The following is a 19424-nucleotide window of genomic DNA, read 5'->3' on the forward strand; positions in this document are numbered from 1 at the left end:
CAGACCAACACCTTGTGTCCTAGTTGGGCAGCTTCGCCTCGGGCTGTGGTGGAGACAGGATCAATCAGATGCCCAATCTCCTGCACCGAGGATGTCAGCTGCTCCTGAAGCGCCTGGTGAGGTACAAAGACAGAGAATTACAGTATAAGTCCCAACAGAAAGACTACAGATCCCATTAAGTTCTCTCTCTCAGACAAGATAGAGCTGATGGGGTACTTGAACTCACTTCCATGGAGATATCATCTCTGCAGGGCAGAGTCTGCCCAACGGCAGCCAGGGAAGCTTGCTCAATGTCTCGGATACACTTATTGATGTTATCAATGGAGTAATCACACTCCCTCTGTCCTGGGGCCTTGTCTCTATGTATGGAAACATTGAAAAATTGCAATTTCTATGTTTCGTGCAAATGTATATAGAATAAATATAGATAATACAAAGATAATGGCAAGCATTAAGAACACGTCACATGAAACATTTTCTACTTTATTAAAGAAGAAAGATGATAAAGATTCAAATCTTCAAAATATACAGACATTAAGAAATTGCTATCTTAACTTATCATCAGGACGAAGTAGGAATAGAAAGCTAAATGAAAGAAGGTTGCAGTTTCAGAGTGGGATTTTGTGTAGGGTTTCCAGCAGTAACTTCCTGGAGTCCTGTTATCACCATGAAGGTTGCCTGGCAACAAGCGGACACCCCAGTCCTCTTGCTAAGCCTAGCTAATCAGCTTCTGGCTTTAGCTACATATTCAACATAGAGAAATGAGAGGGGCATCAATCTTTCCATCTACCTCTGTGTCTCTGTCAGTGCAGGGGGAAAAGTATTTAACGAAATGCTGAACCACTCTTAAAAATACTGCACTACAGATGAAAATGAAAAAGACAAAAAAAAAAAAAAAAAAAAAAAAAAAAAAAAAATCGAGTTTAATGGACTGATTCAAGGATTATAATGATAAAGACAGTAATGTCTATTACTGTTCAATATTTTTTACTAATCTACTGCAAGCAGCAGGAATCTCAGCAGCGCCAAACTAATATGGCACTGAGTGCTAGATTTCACAGAAACTATGCCAGCAATGGTTTTTGTTGTTGTTGTAGTTGTTTTGTTTTGCTTTTTTTGCTCCAGATGTAAGCAAACCTTGACTCTGAATAATCCTGCAGAGACAGATGAAGTGGTGGGTGGGACACAAACCTAATGGAGGTGATGAGACTTTTGATGGAGTCAGAAACTGTCCTGGAGTGACCAGCAAGTATGGACCAGGTGGGAGGATCTTTGGGGTTGAGGACCAGTGAGCGGGCCGTTTCTAAAAGGTAAGTGGAGCTATCGAGCATGGAGCGGGCTGACTGCACAATCGGCTCCTGTGCTGCCGATCCCTGTGGAACCGAAAAAACAAGTGCAGGTGAAACAACAGCCCAGGTTACAGTCCAACAATGAAATGGTGTGCATACTGGCGGACAGAGCTCTTAATAATCCTTGACTACCTTGGGGAGATCAAAGGTGCGATCAAAGGGAGGGATGAGATTAGAAAGGCAGCTTTACACATATGCAGGAAGAAACACCTTCAGTCTTTATGATCCGAGCCAAAGCCTCCCTCGACAATTAGATTAACAAGCTGAAGATTAGAGCAGCTGTGCTGAGAAAGAGTGCCGTTAAACAGTGCCCTCCAACAGATTACAGCCATAACGCTTTTAGAGGACTGTGTGAGAACTGTTATGCTAAGATTGAAAAAATAAAAATCAGTCTTCCTCCACAAGTCTTTCATGACATCAAAAGGGAAAGCGAAAATTGGTCCTCAATCCCATCCTTTCTATGTTTAGTTTATAAACCTTTTTGTGTTGTTCACATAAGAGCACCTATTTCAAGGGGGTTAATGCAGGGGTGGACAGTAACGAAGTAAATTTACTTGAGTACTGTACTTAAGTAAAGTTTTTGGGTATCTGTACTTTACTTGAGTAATATTTTAGGGGGATACTTTTACTTTTACTTCACTACATTTGAAGGACAAATATTGTACTTTTTACTCCACTACATTTTAATTGATGCTTCCGTTACTTGTTACTTCTGCACTTACATCAGCTGATGATTTTTTTTCCCGTAAAATTCTAAGAAAATAAACTCTCTGCTGATTGACATACGTTTTGTCCCAACCGTATTGCTGCACCTATAACTCATGCCATACGTTGTGTTCAAGACAAAGGACAAGGACAGAACACAGAAATGGGTGGCTGGATAGCCAGGAGCCCACCGTCGCTGAGGGAGGGCACCTACACCTGGAGGGAAGCAGCCAGTGCCTGTCCGGTGTTAACGACCCGTTGCCCTTGCTATAGCCCAGTCCATTACTCGTAACCAATTAACTTAGACATGTTCAGATGCACCCACCGGGAATCAAACCTGTTTTTTCCTGGTCCGCGCATGTGCGCATATTCTCTGGTCTGATCTGGTCTAGTCTCTGGAGGGGTCCTGTTCCCGGTCTCTGGAGGTCTAGTCTGGTCTGGTGTGGTCTTTGGAGGGGTGTCTTCACCGGTCAAGTCTGGTCTGGTCCAGTCTAGGTCCTGGAGGGGGTAGCTGAAGCTGAGCTAGCCGAGGTGCGGAGCTGCTACACTCACTAATTCTCGCCTCCATTTTTGCCGTCATCCTGCATCTATGACAAGACGAGAGACTTCAAATCCGGTCCTGGATGTTTCCTGATTCGAATGAGTGACTCCTGATTAGACTTCAGCAGAACTTGATGATCATTTGAATCAGGTGTGTTGGAGCAGGAAACATCTAAAACATTCAGGACAGTGTCCCTCCAGGACCAGAGCTGGACACCTCTGGACTGGACCGAACCCCTCCAGAGACCGGTTCTTGTAGGGCCTCTTTAACTGAAGGTATTTTTGAGCTATAAACATGTCTGTAGCAGAATTGGAGTAGTATTTGATAAGGAGTATCTGTACTTTTACTCAAGTAGTGAAGTTGTGCACTATGTCCACCTCTGGTTAAATATACAAGTCACAAATATAGTCATTATCTCCCTGAAGAGTAGCTTCAAGATCCTCTGAGGGATGGTTTTAAGAAATATACAAATAAAATGTTTCTGAGAACAGAGGATATAATAAAACATGAATTTTTATTCAGCACATTATCCGCTGGGGAAAAAATGGAAAACAACATTTCAAGAGGATCATTACAAACAAACATTATCAAAATGGATGGATACCTCATTGCTGATCTGAGCTGGGATGCTTGCAAATTCTGGGTTGCTGGCAAAGGTTGAGAGATTTTCTACAGCCTCAAGGAGAGGGGTTGTCGCAACACGGCACCTGTTTCTGCTTTCCTCTGAAAAATCACCATCTAAGGCCTGAGACAAGAAAATGTAATTTGAATACGTGTCCATTCATAGTATATTTTTGTAAGTGAATGATCTATACACACGTCCAGGGCTTCTCACTTGACGAAAAAAATTCAGTAACAAATTTACACTCAACGTTTTGATCAGTTGGGGAGTTGACCTTGATGGTTTTGACGAGGTTGGCTGTGGTGTTGGCCACCTCTTTTGCTGACTGGACAAACTGTCTCCTAGCCACAGGGTTGGAAGTTTTAGAGGAAGCCAAGCGACAGGCATTACAGAGAGCTGAGGTGTGTTTGGCTACAATTGTTGCTGCAGATAAGACCTGACAAACAGATAAACACAATTCAAACATTTTCAAGTGTAATGAGTCATTTAATGCAAGTTGCAAGAGATCTATATACCCAAGTGCAGTCCCCGTATGCCACAGAGGGTGAAGCGTTGTAATGTTTTGCAGCCTCAGACTGGATCAACTTACCTGTGAAGGGCTACTGGCTGGGTCCACTAAGTTCTGACAAGCCATTTGTATAGCCTGATGGGCTCTTGCAAATTGGATTGGATCGACTAACCCCTCGTGTCCCGACTGACTCTTGGGATCAGACACACCTACAAGATAAGATGCCTATAGGGCAGAAAACCGAGGGACAGCTGTATTAATGCATCAGATTGAAACTAGCCGGGGCCTCCTATCGTCCTTCATGATGACATTTGCTGTCACAGATAAGCTAATATTTCTACAAACCACATTCTCTAACATACAAATGCAATGGATGAGTACATGAATAGATACACACACAGATTCATATTGTATACATGGTGCATAATAGAGGAAGAAGAAGATCATAAGGAACAAAAGATTTGTCAAAGTGTGCCCTTTTCCATGACAAGGCAGCAGAATTGTTCATGGAGGCGAGGATGTTGTTTTACAGCTTCAGTGGTGGGAGTCTATAAAACTTCCAATGAAACGTGGCTCACTCTGCTTAGCTTTTCGTGGATAATCAGGGATATGGGAATAAGACCTGTATCAATTTCACAAATGATTTGACAAAGGATGCTTTAATTTCTTATCATGTATTTCAAGGAAAAAAAAAAAAAGACAGCTTAAACAGGCCATGATTTTACACAGATCTGGTCCGGGAATAGGGAAGGAAGTGGATCTCACCTGTCCTGCAGCCTCCGTCAACCCACACAGAGCTTTGGATGCCACAACCACGCTCTCCCCAAAAGCTACCACATCACCTGTTTTACAGTGCTGAGAAATGCCTGCCATTGACTCCCCGAGGACCTGAGGCATTTGGAGATTAAGAAAATGTGTAAAAAATACAAACTTAAACTGATTTACCACATAAAATATCTGACAGCTAAAGATGCTAGATGTAAGTTCTCTATGCCACTGAATTTCTATTTTTCCAGACAACATGTTAAGTTGGTGTCGGTGAGATGAATAATGTTTACTGAACTCACCAAATCCTCTAGACTGGTGATCGCTACTAATGTTGGCTAGGTAGCAATAGCAAAAACTTGTACTGAGCTAAAATCTAAAATGTACAGAGCACATGTAGTTATTTAAAAAGCCTGTACCTTTGAGTTTTCCATTACACTCTCAATGCAGTCAAAGTAGGAGAGTTCATTGACAGGTTCGTTGGGATTATCTAGGAGCCCTCTCACAGCCTGTGTACGGAAAGAGATTGTAATAACTACATTAGACACACCAATGAACAATTTCGCTATGCTGCTTTTACACTTCCATGAGCTATGTAAATTGGATTTGAAAAAACAAACTCTGGAAATGTACATCAAGCTGTTTCTAATATGCTGGCATGATAAATCATGATAATGAAGGCTTTTAAATGCTGAGCATCGTTGATATTTTCTTGAGTAGAAGTGAACATGGCTAGTATGCAAAATGGTCTTGTTCAACCAGGGTCACCAATGCCGCTATTGTCGTCCTGAATTTGATGTCCATCCCATCTACAATGAAAGGCTACTCTGGGATAATCAAATGCAAAATAGGAAAGTGGAATGCAAAGGTAAAAAAAATAAAAAAAAAATAAAAAGGAAAAAAGAAAAAGCACTTGGATTTGCTGATTAAAAACAAATATTGCAGCCAAGCAGAGGCAACTTAAACAGGCCTGAAGAGAAGTAGGTCTGTGTGTGTGGTACAGTATATGAGGACGGCTACCTCCAACTCCCTCAAGGCGTTGTCACACTCCTTTTGTCCTGCTGCTTGCTGAGTACAGAGCGTGATCAGCTGGTTAATACTCTCTGTCACTGCCCTGAAACACAGGCAGCCACACAGGCTTTTTAACTCTCACATGTGTCCTCTGCATGCATGCACAGTCTGAATGCACTCACACTCCCTCACACATGCTCTCTGCTCCCCCCGTTCAAGCAATGCTGGCCCCTCATTGCGAGAGGCTAACACAGCACGCAGGAGTGCTGAGATTGTCTTGAGTTTGTGTTCAGCCTTGCTGAGCACAGACAGGCTCTATCCAAGGCTTCCATCTTCCTAATTAGACAGAGAGAAGTCAGTCAGGCCCAAAGCCCTGGGGAACCAGCTGCTTGGCTTCTCTCCACCAGGGGGAGGATATGTACTCCCTCTAGCAAAGCTGTAAAAACAGAGCTTTAGGAGTGGCATACAGATGCAACAGGGACATCTTTTTGACATTTAATCACAGAATCAAAAATTTTCTACCCCCCCCCCCCCCCCCACACACACACACACACAAACAGATGAATCTGGAACAGGATTCATATTTAGGACAAACCTTTGAGTTTACTAGAGTTTAAATACTCTAAGAGCTTAATTAGAAACAAATGTGCAAAACATCAGAAGCATGTCAGATGCTGTTTACATCTCATCGCACCTTGCTGCCACAGCAAGAAGATTCTTAGCATTGGCTGCACCTGGATCCACAGAAAGTGATTTGGCAGCCAGCAGCAGTTTACTAGAGGCCATAGAGATGTTCTTCAGATTACCAATGACTTGGATCTGATCCTCTTTGCTCTGCAAAGGAAGAACAAATTTAGGTGATATTTGGATGGATTCGGAGCTATATCAAAAATAGGCAAAGTATTCCAAGTATTTGTATCAGAAACATCTGCTGAGGGACTAAAGGCTGCAAGTAGTGCTCTTAATGAGTCCCAAAAACCTATACCCTCCTTCAACAGGCGTCTCTGAGCCTTAATATGCTGCGGTGTCATGCTACATCAACTCCAATCCCAGACGATCTTTCCAATTTAATGAGCAAAATAGCTTGAACAAGAAAATCACAAGATCTCATTACTTCTGACTATCTTAGTACTCTTGGGGAAAATCATGTGCCCAAGTGAATTAGATGAAAAGGTCTAATTAACAAATTACTTAAATAGCTCAAGTACTAAAAGTGCCACAAAAAATGAGCTTGATCACTTAGTATTCAAGGCTTTCATTTCCATGAAAGGTTTGTGTAAAATAAAGGTGGCGGTAGATGATCAGTAAACTGTTTCATTGGAAGGGCTGAATGATCATTAAACCTACATACCTGGGTGTGTCCCGCCATCTCAACGCCAGCATCCAGGAACTCATCAAAGTCTTGGCTGAACTTCCCTGAAGCTGCGGCCAGCTGGCTGCTTGTTCCACGAGAAGAGTGGACGACCTCGCCTGCGGAATGGTTGAGTTCGGCTGCCGTGTGGTTCAGATCGGTCTGGGCCTCCTGGAATGACTTACTGCAGAGAGGGAGCTTCAAAGACAAGACACACGTTAGCCGTGCCGCACAATAACAAAAATCTAATGGAAATACCCTAGTCAGTCATGGGGTGAACGCTGAAATTACATTTATGGCAGACATTTTTGTGTCAATGCACAAGAACAAAATACCAACAAATCCTCCAGTGAAAGCCAGAGCAAGACTTACAATGTCAACCAGCAGCTTCTTGCTGGCTTCTCCAATGCTCCTGAGGGCCATGTCTACGTCCTTTTGGCCTGGCAGGCAGTTCACACAATTATTCAGGGAGTGTGACACTGCTTTGGCCACCTGAAACACAGTACAATGCTCTGTCAGCAAGCTGCCATTAGTCATTCTAACAATGTGCTGCACAACTGAAGTCCCAGAGCATAGCTATAAGAGAAAATACACCTAAAATGTAAATTGGGCTCAAAGCAGTGCACATCAATCCGTGCCACTAATTTATGCCGCTGCCACAGATATATGCCAAACAATATCTTTATCCACAGAGGGGCTGCAGGGGAATGAGCATTTTACTCTGGCACTCCTGAGAGAGGAATACAAAGGGAGAGCAGGGAGAAAATAGCAACACTTAGAGAGGATGATCACAATGAAAAGAAGAAACATTTACAAATCACCAGATGAGTGAGACGGAACAAAGTGATCGCTTCATGAACACCGCCGTCTCCTGGGTATATATTACTGGGAGATACACTACCTGTGCCAGTCTCTGCTGACTCTCAGCATCGCCAGGATGAACCAGGGCCTGATGGGCCTCGTGGATCAACATGGCTGAGCCTTCCATGACGCACTGTGCTGAGTCAAGCATCGCGGCTGCAGCCTGTGGCTCCTTGGTGCTGGCTGCCACACCTCTGGCTGCTTGAGCCAGTGTCCTTAGGGCCTGAGCTGTCTCTCTAGCAGCCACACCTGCAAATTGGCAGAATGGCAATGTAGAGGTTAAAAACTCAGGGACCAATACTGAGAGAAAATTACAGACAGTTTACTGATGTATATGTGACTATAAACAGCAGGAGTAGATATAAGGGAATTTATAATGATCACATTTTAAAATAGTGAGAGCAAGTAAATATGTCTCTGCTGGAATCGAAACTGACATTGTACTTAACAGGTTCATTTCAACTTCATTACATTTGCTTCGTAACAGCCTGTTTAAGCAATACACATCAAGGGGTATGTGCATTATGTGTCCTTACTCTAATTGTAATTGCATTGTGAAAATAAGCTGGCAGACACAAACTGCAATACTGCAACACCCTCATTGTTTAAATAAATGAGTTAATATAATAAAGTTAGCCTTACATGCGAGGTGCCCTTAACTTATTATGCATAGAGCTGAGAAAAGAAGCAGCAAATTGCATCAAATTGCATTAACTAACCAAGTGGAGCCGTTTGCTGATGGAATGTTAAATCTAGTGAGAATAAATTAATGAGTACTGAAGCACCCTGAGCCACAGCGCGAAGTGCAGCATGGGAGCATTCATTGTTAGGAATGTTATTCGCCATCTGTCTTTATTGGTCCTCCCTTGAGATCTTCAACTTAGGCAGAACTTAAGCAACAAAGCCATTTCAGATTCAAAGGTCTCAGTTAAGGGCAACAAAAAGCACAAATAAGGCGGTCATAATTTTATCTGCTCTATCTTTGCACTCTCACTTGACACAATAGATAGTTTCTCAATAAATATTATAGTCCCCTATCTAAATAAATCCATTTTAGCCATCTGCTGCCCCTGGTTATGTAACAGATTTGTGCAGAAATAAATAACTTAACCCAACAGCTACTTTTGTTGTGGAGCATGAACTTTTCCTACCTGTGTAATGCTCATTGCCTTGTGCAGCACATGTTAGCAGCTGGGCCATGGAGGAGCCCACAGCTTTAGATGTGCTTCCCAAATCCTGGGCACACTTCTCCAGCTGTGAGAGTGCAAGAGCGCACACATAAAATTGGATCAATAGCTCATCGTGATGCCATCATTGGTATAATGTACTTCACAATGGATGTCGCCGTGTACTGACTGTTTCCCCAGGAAGAGGTTTGAGTTGGCCTTCGATAACAGACATCTTGGCATCCTGAAGCTCACTCTTGAGCGTCTGTACTGTTTTGAGGGCTGAGTCGATCTCCAGAGGACCACATGCTTCATGTGCCTATAAACAATACACACACGTACACGTACACGTACACACACACACGCACACACACACACACACACACACACACACACACACACACACACACACACACACACACACACACACACACACACACACACACACACACACACACACACACACACACACACACACACACACACGTACACATGTATGTATCGATCCATTATAGAGAGCAGGCAGGACACTGTCTTATGTACAATGCAGTCTCTAAATGAAATCAAGGCTCAGGGCTGACCTAAGTGCAGCCTGAGGTCTAACAGCTTTTCACAACAGAACAACAGATTTCCTGCATCAGTGAGATGACTCCTGCTATCTCTAACAGTGTTCTACATAGATACCTTCTGTGTGGCCGTCCTAAGCTCTGCCAGGCAGGTAGCCAGGTTCTTGGCACACTGGCCAAGTTGCATAGCAGCAGCTTGGTCAGCCACCGTCGGAACTGCTGCCTTTGCAGACGTGACCATCTTACTTCCAGGCTGGTGACACAAAAACACCAAGAAATGTTTGCACACAGAGAGTAGCTATTTGTGTTTTTCTGATTCTGAGTTCCTGGATCCGTTATGGTGTTTGGACTGACCTGTAAAAAGCTCTGGCTGGCCATAATTAGGGCAAGCTGAGCCCCCAGCTCCTCAGGCTGGGCCTGGCTGCTCCTCATGCCCTGGACCAACTGAGGAATGGTATCTGCTACTGCCTGGATTTAAACATAGTTTTAATATATGCTTCATATCCACGTCCTCATTTCAGGCTACTGAATCCTGCATTTTTTAGGCTACTATGTATTAGAAGGTTTTAATTTTCTAGTAGAATATTTGACATTAAAGTTTTTTTTTAATACACAAGTAAAAATTGTGACAGGAATAATACATGATCATACCTTGCAGCTGTGTACAAGCTGTTGGTGTGACACAGTGTTCTTGTTGGAAGCAGCAGCATTTTGGGCAGCTGCGATGGTCTGAGTAGCAGCAGCAGCCGCCTGTTTTGCAGCGATCTGTTAGGAAGACACAAATGAAAATTGTGGCTAAAGGCTATATAATAAGTGACAGCCAGCTAGCAGTCACTGTACAGTGCTATGCTCTCATTTTCTGACCGAGTTGAAATGGGTGTTATTGCTCTGCTCAAGCTTTATTTCATGAGATGATCACAATGCTTTCCCATTGCCATGTTCCCAAAACCACACCAATTAGAATATGCTGCTTAGCTCACATTAATTCTGAGGCACAACAACAGCAGAAAATTTAAAATAGAAGGATAGATATTCCTTCTCAGTGGATGAGGATGTTAAAAAAACAAAGGAAAAAAAACTAAAACAAAAAAAACATCACCAAGTACATCATATTATACTGATAGAAACAACACTGAGCCGCACAAAGTATAAGGATAAGAAATGACATTTTCCACGTGCCTCTGGTTGGCTCTCTATGTTTTTAATGATTTACAGTAAATAATTACAGTGTGTCAGGAGACAACAGGTATGATTAATGGAGTCTCAGTGGGCTTAAATGTGTCTGTGATAACCGCCACATGCACATTTGCAGATTCATGACACTTCGGTCTTCACAGGCCCACACGCTTCCTTGATGGAGGCGGCCATTAACACCATTACTGTGACCATCTGATGCAAGAAGGCGGACTGAGATATATATCTGATCACAGGCTGATCCCCGGCCTTGGGTAATGTGCAGTTTATGTGGCTGGGAAATGGGACATTGGGCACTCTGGAGCAGAGAGGAGCTGGTCATTAGGGACAAACTGATACCAAAGGCTACACACAGATCTTTAAACGCAGATAGTTCATTCACAGCACTAATGCGATTTATGGCTCACTCCTACGGGAGAGAGAAGTAACAGAGACAAATGTTAAATGGGCCATATTTGTACAAATGACTGCTGAAGCATTTTATTATTCTAATTCTGTAGCTGTTTCCGTCTTCATAATGTCTAAAATTCTTCATCTATTTCAATTACATTTCTATTATTTTTAAACTACAAATTTTGTGAGAAAGATGTTTGCATGCCATTTTTTATGGTAAGGAGGCTCAAGTAGGAGGAATGTGTTTATATTAAGGTCAAGCAACACAAAGATGAGAACAGTTGACTCCTCTGACTCACCTCCAGCCTGTTGACCAGTTTTTTCTTTATTGCATTCTGAGCTGCAGCATTAGTGGCAACACGGAGCCCCTCAGCTGCCTCTCTAAGCCTCTGCTGCTGGTCCTCATTCTCTGGGTAGGCAGCTGCTCCCTGAGGGCACACACACACACGCACAAAAACACACATCCATGCATATGTGCAGACACACATGCACACACATAACAATGACACATGAATACAGTATATAACAATAGCTATGAGCCAACAGCAATGAAACTTTAACAACTCTGCTTATTCACATTGTACATGAGATGCAAAGAGGCATTTAGATCTGTCTGCTTTCTGACAGTTTCCAAGGAAACCGTCAGTGCCAGATTTCCACTTCCTCTTTGATAATGGCAGTGATGTGGTGATTAATGTGTCACAGATCAAAAACATCTAACGAGCCATAAGCAGCGATTTCCTTGCTTGGTTATTTCACACTGATAATCTCCTCCTCTACAGTGCCAGGGGCTTATTAAGAGCCACTGATGCTGCACCCTTTCATTTTGGATGTGAAATGATGCTGGTAGTGTTCCCAGTAATGCCAAAATGTGTATTCTATCAAAGAAGAGCAATTCAGTTTAGTACGTCCTTCAACTGAGGCTTCAATGTGGCATTATGCATGCAACACAGAACTGCTGAGAGGAAACAAAACAAAAAGTACATATGAAGAGATATGGATCATACTAATTGTTTGCAATGCAGTTCTGCATGAAACTATAGCACTGACATAAAGCGGTTAAATTGGGTTTATTGAGATTTGGTGTTTTAGTAGAACACATAGCTGCACGCTTTAACAAATAATCCGATATTTTTATTGCATCTCTTTGAGAGAGGAAACTTGTTTTACTCTCACCTTAGCAGCCTCCACCATGCGAGCTGTGGCATCAGCCAGGAGTTTGGCTGCAGCTAGAAGTTTCTTGGAGTTGTCAACATCCACTTCAGCTTCTGCATCAGACCTCATAGCAGTGACCAAGTCTGAAGTGGCTTGGGCCAACACCCTGGCTTGACGCACCATCTCACCTGTTTACACACAGATATACAGGATCTAAACGCACAAGTGCAGATACCACACACAAACATTGAGATCAACTAAGCCAATACACTTTGTTCCGTATAGCTCATCTGTTTTTGTTTTTTTGCCAGGCACTGTCTGCTGTGTCAATTGTTGTAGATTTGTATCCACTTTGACAGGCAGAACTTGAAAGTTGTTGCTGGCCTTTTGAGCATCAGAAGTGCAGAGGCATTGCCTGTGACAGAAGCTTCTTCACCAAAGTGACACAAACATCTGCACACGCATTTTGTGTCAGACCAGCGATGGATCAGTGTGTCTGCACTTTAATACTCTGGAATAACACATCATTTTACTGACCAATGTAAATCCAAAGTATGTGTGGAATCAAAACAATGATTTATTAGATAGGTCATTATATACTGCAATACATTCATTCATTGATCTTGAATTGGTTATCCATTTTCGGATTGTGGGGGATGCTGGAGCAAATTCCAGCTCACATTAGGTGAGGACGGGGTACACCTTCGATAGGTCGCCAGTGCATTACAGGGCTAGCATACAGTGACAGAGACAAACAACCACTCAGACCTATGGGCAAGTCACTAATCAACCTAAACGTGCATGTCTTTGGACAGTGGGAGGAGACCTGATTGCCCTGAGGAAACCCACGCAAGCATGGAGAGAACATGCAAACTCAGCATAGGAAGGCCCCAGGCCCGGGAACCCAACCCATAACCTTCTTGCTGTGCAGCGCTCACCGCTATGTCGCAGTGCTGCCCACTGCAATACATACATAGAAAAATACATAAGTCTATGTACATTGTGAAATATAACTCATTTGGCATATTCTTTAGAGATAAAAATTCCGATGTAAACGTCTCTTCAATTGAATATGACACTTAATTGCCTAAAAAACATAATTTAATGAAAACTCCTGTACATCCAGTAGTGCGGTAAGAAAGCCATAGCCAATTTTCAGAATGGTCCCCAATGGACTTGCACAACACTGACACTGAGGGGGCTAATTATTATTTTAGTGCAAATAACAATTGAGAGTCGGATCATGGAGCCCAACAATGGTGCATCAGTATGAAATGCTTGCATCTTTCCTAGTCACCGTTTTTACTTGTTGTACTCTTAAAGCTGAAGGTTTCTAGTGAGTCATACTCTTTTGCACAAATGAAAGTCATGAAATACATGTACCATCTCCCCACACACCTGCTATAAAAAAACTTGTGTTCCCCAAACACCCACCTACAGCTTGAAATAACTCACCCAGAGAAGTCTATGAAGTCTTTTTTTCTTGTTGATTTATAGAAGAAAAAAGTTTGCCCTTCCAAAAGTGCCCAGGTCATGTGTTTCCTTTTAAGTTTCAAAGCCTCCCTGATGTTGATTAGGAACAGATTGAGAGCTCTGTAGTGGTTTTGGACGACATGTTTCCTACAACCCCTTGAGAATTGGCTGGGTTTGGAAATTCTTCAGTCTAACAGCTTGAACCATAAGAAACCGCTGGAGCTTTGAAAATGTTTTTCAACGTCAGAGTCAAAACAGGCGTTACTTCAAGACCAGCTGATTTTGAGTCAACAGGTTTAGATAAACTCTGGAGATAGCAAACAACTTTAATTTGAAACATTTTTTAACTGGACTCTAATCCGTTCTTCTTTTTCTACTCACCAGCATCACCCATGGAAGTGAATATGTTCTCCGTCACGTTCATGATCGTGTCTGTGGCTTGGTCATAACGTCCGATGGGCTCCCCACAGCTGGCGTAGTGGCGGACATGCTGCAGCAGGTCACTCAGGGCCTGGCTCACCACACCAGCTGCTGCCCCGACCTGCTTCAGCAGCTCACCGTCGTCACTGGCCGAGCGGCAAACTTTGACGCAGGTTTCCACCGAACGGTCCACCAGCTTCCCAGCCTCGACAAGCTGCTCCTGACACACTGGGGAGCTGATGGTTGGACTCACCACCTGCAACAGACACAGTCGTTGGCAGAAGCTCAAGACGTGGAACAAGAATTGAGGACGATATAAAAAAAAAAAGAACACCTAATATTTGACACAAAAAAGGTTTAACAATTTTTAAAAGGTTCAACGTTTAATATTTCCAAAACTCATATTTAACAAAGTTGCAGCAACCAGTGTAATATATTTTGGCTGAGGAAGTACCTGCCTGCCTTACATCAGTACCTTGGTGCATGCTACCAGCTGTGAAGTGGAGAGGGCACACTGAGTGGCAGCTGCGATCACCCGGTTCTGCAATATGGTGTCCTCAGCCACCTGGGCCACGTTCTTGGCCTTCAGGACTAACATAGCAGCTGCATTGGCCACTGCTTTGGCCAGATTCATCAGAGTGTCCTGCAACATATTAATCAATGTCATTCCATGAAATATGGGACAGCTGCACACATGTGACCAGAAGTGAACAAGAGAAAGTAAACTCATTGTGTTCAGTTAATAAAGCGCAGACAATGGACAACTAATGGATAAAAAGCTTCAGTGTAACAGTCTAACTACCTTATGCAAGATATTGTCATGTATTGGTTTATGTGGATAATATATATATACCCTGTTCTGCAGGGATTAAGAGTAAAGGCTGTAAGAAGACAAAAGGAGGGAATAAAATGTGTGTTTGTAGCAAGTAAATGAGTTTACATACAAAATCATACCTGAGACTGGTGGTGAAGGTTACACATAAGCTTGTACCAATCGATGACTGAGACACCCTATTATTATTCTTCCACATCCATATAAAGTAACAGTATAATAATAAAGCTTGACGCCATTACATAAGCATGCATTGACATTTTGGCCTGAAATGTGTGTGTATCTTCCTGTTTGGCTGACACTATCATAGGAACAGTAGGTGGGTGGCGTCCAACCTGGAACTTCTCATCGGTCTCGCCCTCCCCCATGTGACGGAGCAGGTCCCCGCTGGCCTGTCCAATACTTCCTGCCGCAGTCAGCACCGTCTGTCTGGGCTGTATGAACATGACATCACCACATTCATTACACTGGCCCGGACGGTTCTCACACAGGCCTCCATGAATGATCTAAAACAGACTTCTGGATCAAAAATTATCCCAGAAAACCCCTCTGTAATACGTCTTCATTTGGACATTGATAACAAGGAAAACATGCAGTTCAACGCTCCTATGTTGCTTTATGGCTACTGGAGTTACAGCGGACGATGGAATCCAAGTCGGTATAATACTCAGTGGGCGTCTCACCTCAGCGGCTGCAGGCTCAACTGATCGGAGCAGATCTGATACAGCTCCTGCTAGCATTCTGGCTGCCCCCATCAGCTTGTGTCCACTGCCCACCTCATCGTCCAGTAATGCTGCTAGCAGCTTGACACCCTTGGACATTTCCGTGAGATTGGAAGAGATGGTGGTGATGGCGCAGCCCACTGCTGTATAGTCAGTTTCTGTGGGCTCACCTGCAGAGAGGGGATGGCCGTCATTACAGATTACAACTCTACTATGCAACATCATTTGTTACGCTGCTTCCATGCTGATTTAACTAATGCACTGGGCAGCTTGCGTCTCATATGCTGTAACACACACATCAGTGTCAGTGTCATAATTAGAGCCTGTTTGAAATTGTTCCACAGAGATGAGTGTGCTAATGGAGCAAGTGGCCGTGAAGAAGAAAAACTTTGTATTAGATAGAGGAGGGAGAGTAAGAGCAACCAAACAGATGGTGAGGTGAGATTAAAATCCTGCAAAAGGCTGGCAGGAACTTGACTGGCGGCATGCCAGGCAACATGGGAAGCAGAACGACAGAGACACTGCCAGTAAGTTGAGCTTCTGGACAAAAAGTTAATGATTTATTTATCATTAGCAATATTTCATGGGAAAATGGGAAATCAACACCAAAAAGGTCATGTTTGAGTCTGACAGGGAAAACATTTTTCATGTATCCACACCTTGGGGCTACGATAATGTATGATAAACAACATTTTTAATAATACGGCTGTTTCCTTGGGAGCTTTGTCCAGCAATTTTCATAGAGGAGAATTATGGTGTAAAAAACCCATGAAAACTGAAAATGGCACCACATTTGATCCTTTAGCTGTTTAGTATTCTTTTGGTAACTCACCTGCTGTGAGATTGACCACAGATGCTGTTCCAGCAGTGATAGCATCAACCTGAGAGTGGATTTCATGTTTGGATTCATCCACTTTGTTCTGGACCCAAACCCTGGATGCCTTTTGGTGGAGGAGGAAAATGAGAGCAATGGGCTTTAATCATAGTGGGTGATTTTATGCTCATATAAACTTTCTTGTGCAGGATTAAAAGACTCTGACTGAAACACCTACATTTTTGGAAACACTGAAGGAATAAATACAGCCTGCACATTCACAGTCAGCTGTACATCATAATTATATTGGAAACAATTTGGAACTGAGATGTGTTGTGAATACATCATTTGTCCTGCTCAGAAAAGAATAATCACCAGGTCATGGCCCAATGGAGGAAGATTATCAACATATCCCAGGTCAGATTGGGCCTGCTGCACTGCCTGCATACTGCTGTTGATGGTCCCCATTAGGGCCTGCTGCGCCAGACTCTGACAACGACAAACAATGGAAACACACAGTCTGCAAGTGACTAAACAAAAGCAATCTAAATACACAACATGCATTGCATGCGGGAGTAAGTTTGCACTTTCATGTCTACGAGCCACAGGAGACAGATGGGCTTTTAGTCTAAGTCATGTTTCATTCCCATCCTCATTCACAGGCATATTGCTATTGTGGTTCGGCACTGACAACAGGGACCACAAGCAATCTTTCATACACTGTAAATTAGATTTAAATCAAGAAATGCGAGAGTGACAGAGCTCAACATTTTAAAAATTAGAGCATTTTCTCATCATTGTGCTCACTTTTTATGGCAGGCAGTCATTTAAATAACACCGAGTGGCCGTGGGTTGGCTGCTACATATTTATATCAAAACATGCTGACACAAAGTCTCAATTCCTGTTTTCTATTGTTGCAGTTGTCTTGGGTACCATATTTGTTTGCAATCTGCATATGCTCTTTCTCACCAGGGGGGGCATGTGTCCTCTGTGCATCTGCCCTGTGGTGATTTGCTGCTGGGCAGAGGGCATCGTCCCCATATTAAAGGTGTCAGGGCCGCCAATGGATCCTGACCGGATTATACCTGGAAGTGCCACTGAGCCATGCTCAACACGGCCCACCCGATTGAACTGCTGCTGCAAAATCGTAGACCTAATACAGCAATAAACGAGATGGGGGAAAGAGAATTTCATAATTATATCATGAAGTTGTTCACTGTGTGTGTACATGTACTTTTAACACACGTACCTGAGCTCTAAATGCTTGTGTAAAGTGGAAAGATCAGTTACATAATGTCAAAATGAAAGTCTAAATTAAGAATTTCTTTCAGGGCTGCAGACATAGAAATGATATACATGGTGCAATTCATCTAGCTTACAATCCCCAACTCATCAGATCAATTATAAATGATCCTATTTTAGGATAGTTATCGCTACAGTATGTCTAGACGGTGCTGTGTGGCTTGCGTGCCGACTTATGGAGAGGTTTTAAATTATTTTATATAACTTAGTGGCTCTTTAAATTTTTACAACAAATCTACATAAGAATGTCATTGTCGCATGTAACTGCTGCAATTACAAAATTTGTAATTAAAGCAATTACCACAGTCATTGGCAACTGTTCTCAAGGTGAGTTGGCACTCTAAGAAAAAAAATATTGTGCAGAAAAATGTGTTTTCCTTCCTAGCTCAACAGATGCTCCTGACTCCACTGGTTAATTATGGCTTGTTTTGAAGAGGCAGCAATTATGTTTTTGTGCTGGGAACCAGGACAGGAGTCGGTAGGCCCACAAGCAGCAGGAATATGATAAACCCACTCTGCCATAGAGCGGTTTCACTAAAAGCCATGTGGATTTCCAGTGACAACAAATTTCCAAGCTCAGTGTGACAGAGCCATCATCCTTAACCATTACCTGAATTTCCATCAGCATCAACCACTAAGGAAATTGGGAAAAACTGCAAGAGATGGTGAACAACTGGGAGAAAAAAGTAAATGAATTAAAACAGGTTTGCAAAAAGATAATATCTTAACCTTCAGAAGATGCAGCAGACTTGTGAAATTAGGTAATGTTTTATTGGATTTAGCCTTGGGCAGGTTTTTCAGTCCATTTGTAAAAACAATGACGACACAAGGAAGTGCTTTACTTTTTTAAATTGTCCTTTTGAATAATAAGAACAAAGTTTTTGTTTTTTGTTGTTTTTTTGTTTTTTTCCTATTTCAAATTGCTGTTTTTTGTGTTTTATTTTAAAATTACCTCTCTTGGGGGAATTACAGTGGGAAAAATGCAATTACATGCACAATTAGACAGCACAGTTTAAATTCATGAAGAATAAGTGGACTGTGCACACTGAATGGGAATGGTCAGCATTCTGCGCAGATAATGCTAAGTCGATGATACATGAGCACTACTCACTTCTTAGGAGAAACCGATTCCTCCAGCATGGTGGACTCCTCATCTCCCTCAAGGCCAAAACGATCCTTACTCTGCTTCTGCAGAGAGAAGAGCCGCAGACATCGCAGAGAATGATGCAGGTCAAATGTATGGAGAGTCGCATGCATGTTAAATGAATTCAAACAGCTTTACTTTCAAATTCCAGTGACTTGCCTTTTTAAGAATGATGTCAATGTATCCAGCAATTAGTTGTGATATCTGCTCTCCCTCTGTAGTCTGGACAGAGTAGTAACTCTCCTGATACTCTCCAAAATCCTTTGTAATGCAATGAGGAGAGAAGAGATTCAGGACAAATTAAATCTTAACTATTTTTCTATTCTTTCTATTGAGTGATGGGAAAATATTCTATACCTAATAAGAGCCTCACAGTCTGCTTAAAGATTAAAAAAAAAAAAAAAACCAACATAAACAAACCTGCTGTGGTTTTGAATAAACTTGGCAGCACCTTCATCATCTAGCCTGAACAAAAGGAAAATCTGACTGGCTTGTATTGCCCATCCCCTTCTTTCAAAGAGATGATTAA

The 19424-nt window shown here is 42.5% G+C and overlaps 1 protein-coding gene across 2 annotated transcripts in view; it reads right to left on the reverse strand.

The window, feature by feature from the left end:
* Positions 1–19424, reverse strand: part of tln2b (talin 2b) — a 74409-nt gene that overhangs the window by 16050 nt on the left and 38935 nt on the right. The window contains exons 11-39 of one of the 2 annotated variants that reach the window (XM_029522797.1): positions 19055–19156; positions 18863–18939; positions 17419–17602; positions 16824–16937; positions 16467–16575; positions 15596–15804; positions 15248–15346; positions 14556–14723; positions 14042–14336; positions 12209–12375; positions 11332–11460; positions 10097–10210; positions 9800–9913; positions 9564–9698; positions 9070–9198; positions 8865–8967; positions 7754–7962; positions 7225–7344; positions 6853–7050; positions 6196–6335; positions 5511–5604; positions 4910–4999; positions 4491–4613; positions 3807–3950; positions 3492–3653; positions 3200–3340; positions 1192–1373; positions 227–359; positions 12–113 (exon numbers count right to left, since the gene is read on the reverse strand). In XM_029522797.1, coding sequence (XP_029378657.1) covers positions 12–113; positions 227–359; positions 1192–1373; positions 3200–3340; positions 3492–3653; positions 3807–3950; positions 4491–4613; positions 4910–4999; positions 5511–5604; positions 6196–6335; positions 6853–7050; positions 7225–7344; positions 7754–7962; positions 8865–8967; positions 9070–9198; positions 9564–9698; positions 9800–9913; positions 10097–10210; positions 11332–11460; positions 12209–12375; positions 14042–14336; positions 14556–14723; positions 15248–15346; positions 15596–15804; positions 16467–16575; positions 16824–16937; positions 17419–17602; positions 18863–18939; positions 19055–19156 — 4086 coding nt within the window. Of the gene's footprint in view, positions 1–11; positions 114–226; positions 360–1191; positions 1374–3199; positions 3341–3467; positions 3654–3806; positions 3951–4490; positions 4614–4909; positions 5000–5510; positions 5605–6195; positions 6336–6852; positions 7051–7224; positions 7345–7753; positions 7963–8864; positions 8968–9069; positions 9199–9563; positions 9699–9799; positions 9914–10096; positions 10211–11331; positions 11461–12208; positions 12376–14041; positions 14337–14555; positions 14724–15247; positions 15347–15595; positions 15805–16466; positions 16576–16823; positions 16938–17418; positions 17603–18862; positions 18940–19054; positions 19157–19424 lie in introns of both variants that reach the window. The other variant, XM_029522796.1, reaches the window with a different exon arrangement.

The sequence above is a fragment of the Echeneis naucrates genome, chromosome 16, assembly GCF_900963305.1.
Source record: "Echeneis naucrates chromosome 16, fEcheNa1.1, whole genome shotgun sequence".
Taxonomy (NCBI): domain Eukaryota; kingdom Metazoa; phylum Chordata; class Actinopteri; order Carangiformes; family Echeneidae; genus Echeneis; species Echeneis naucrates.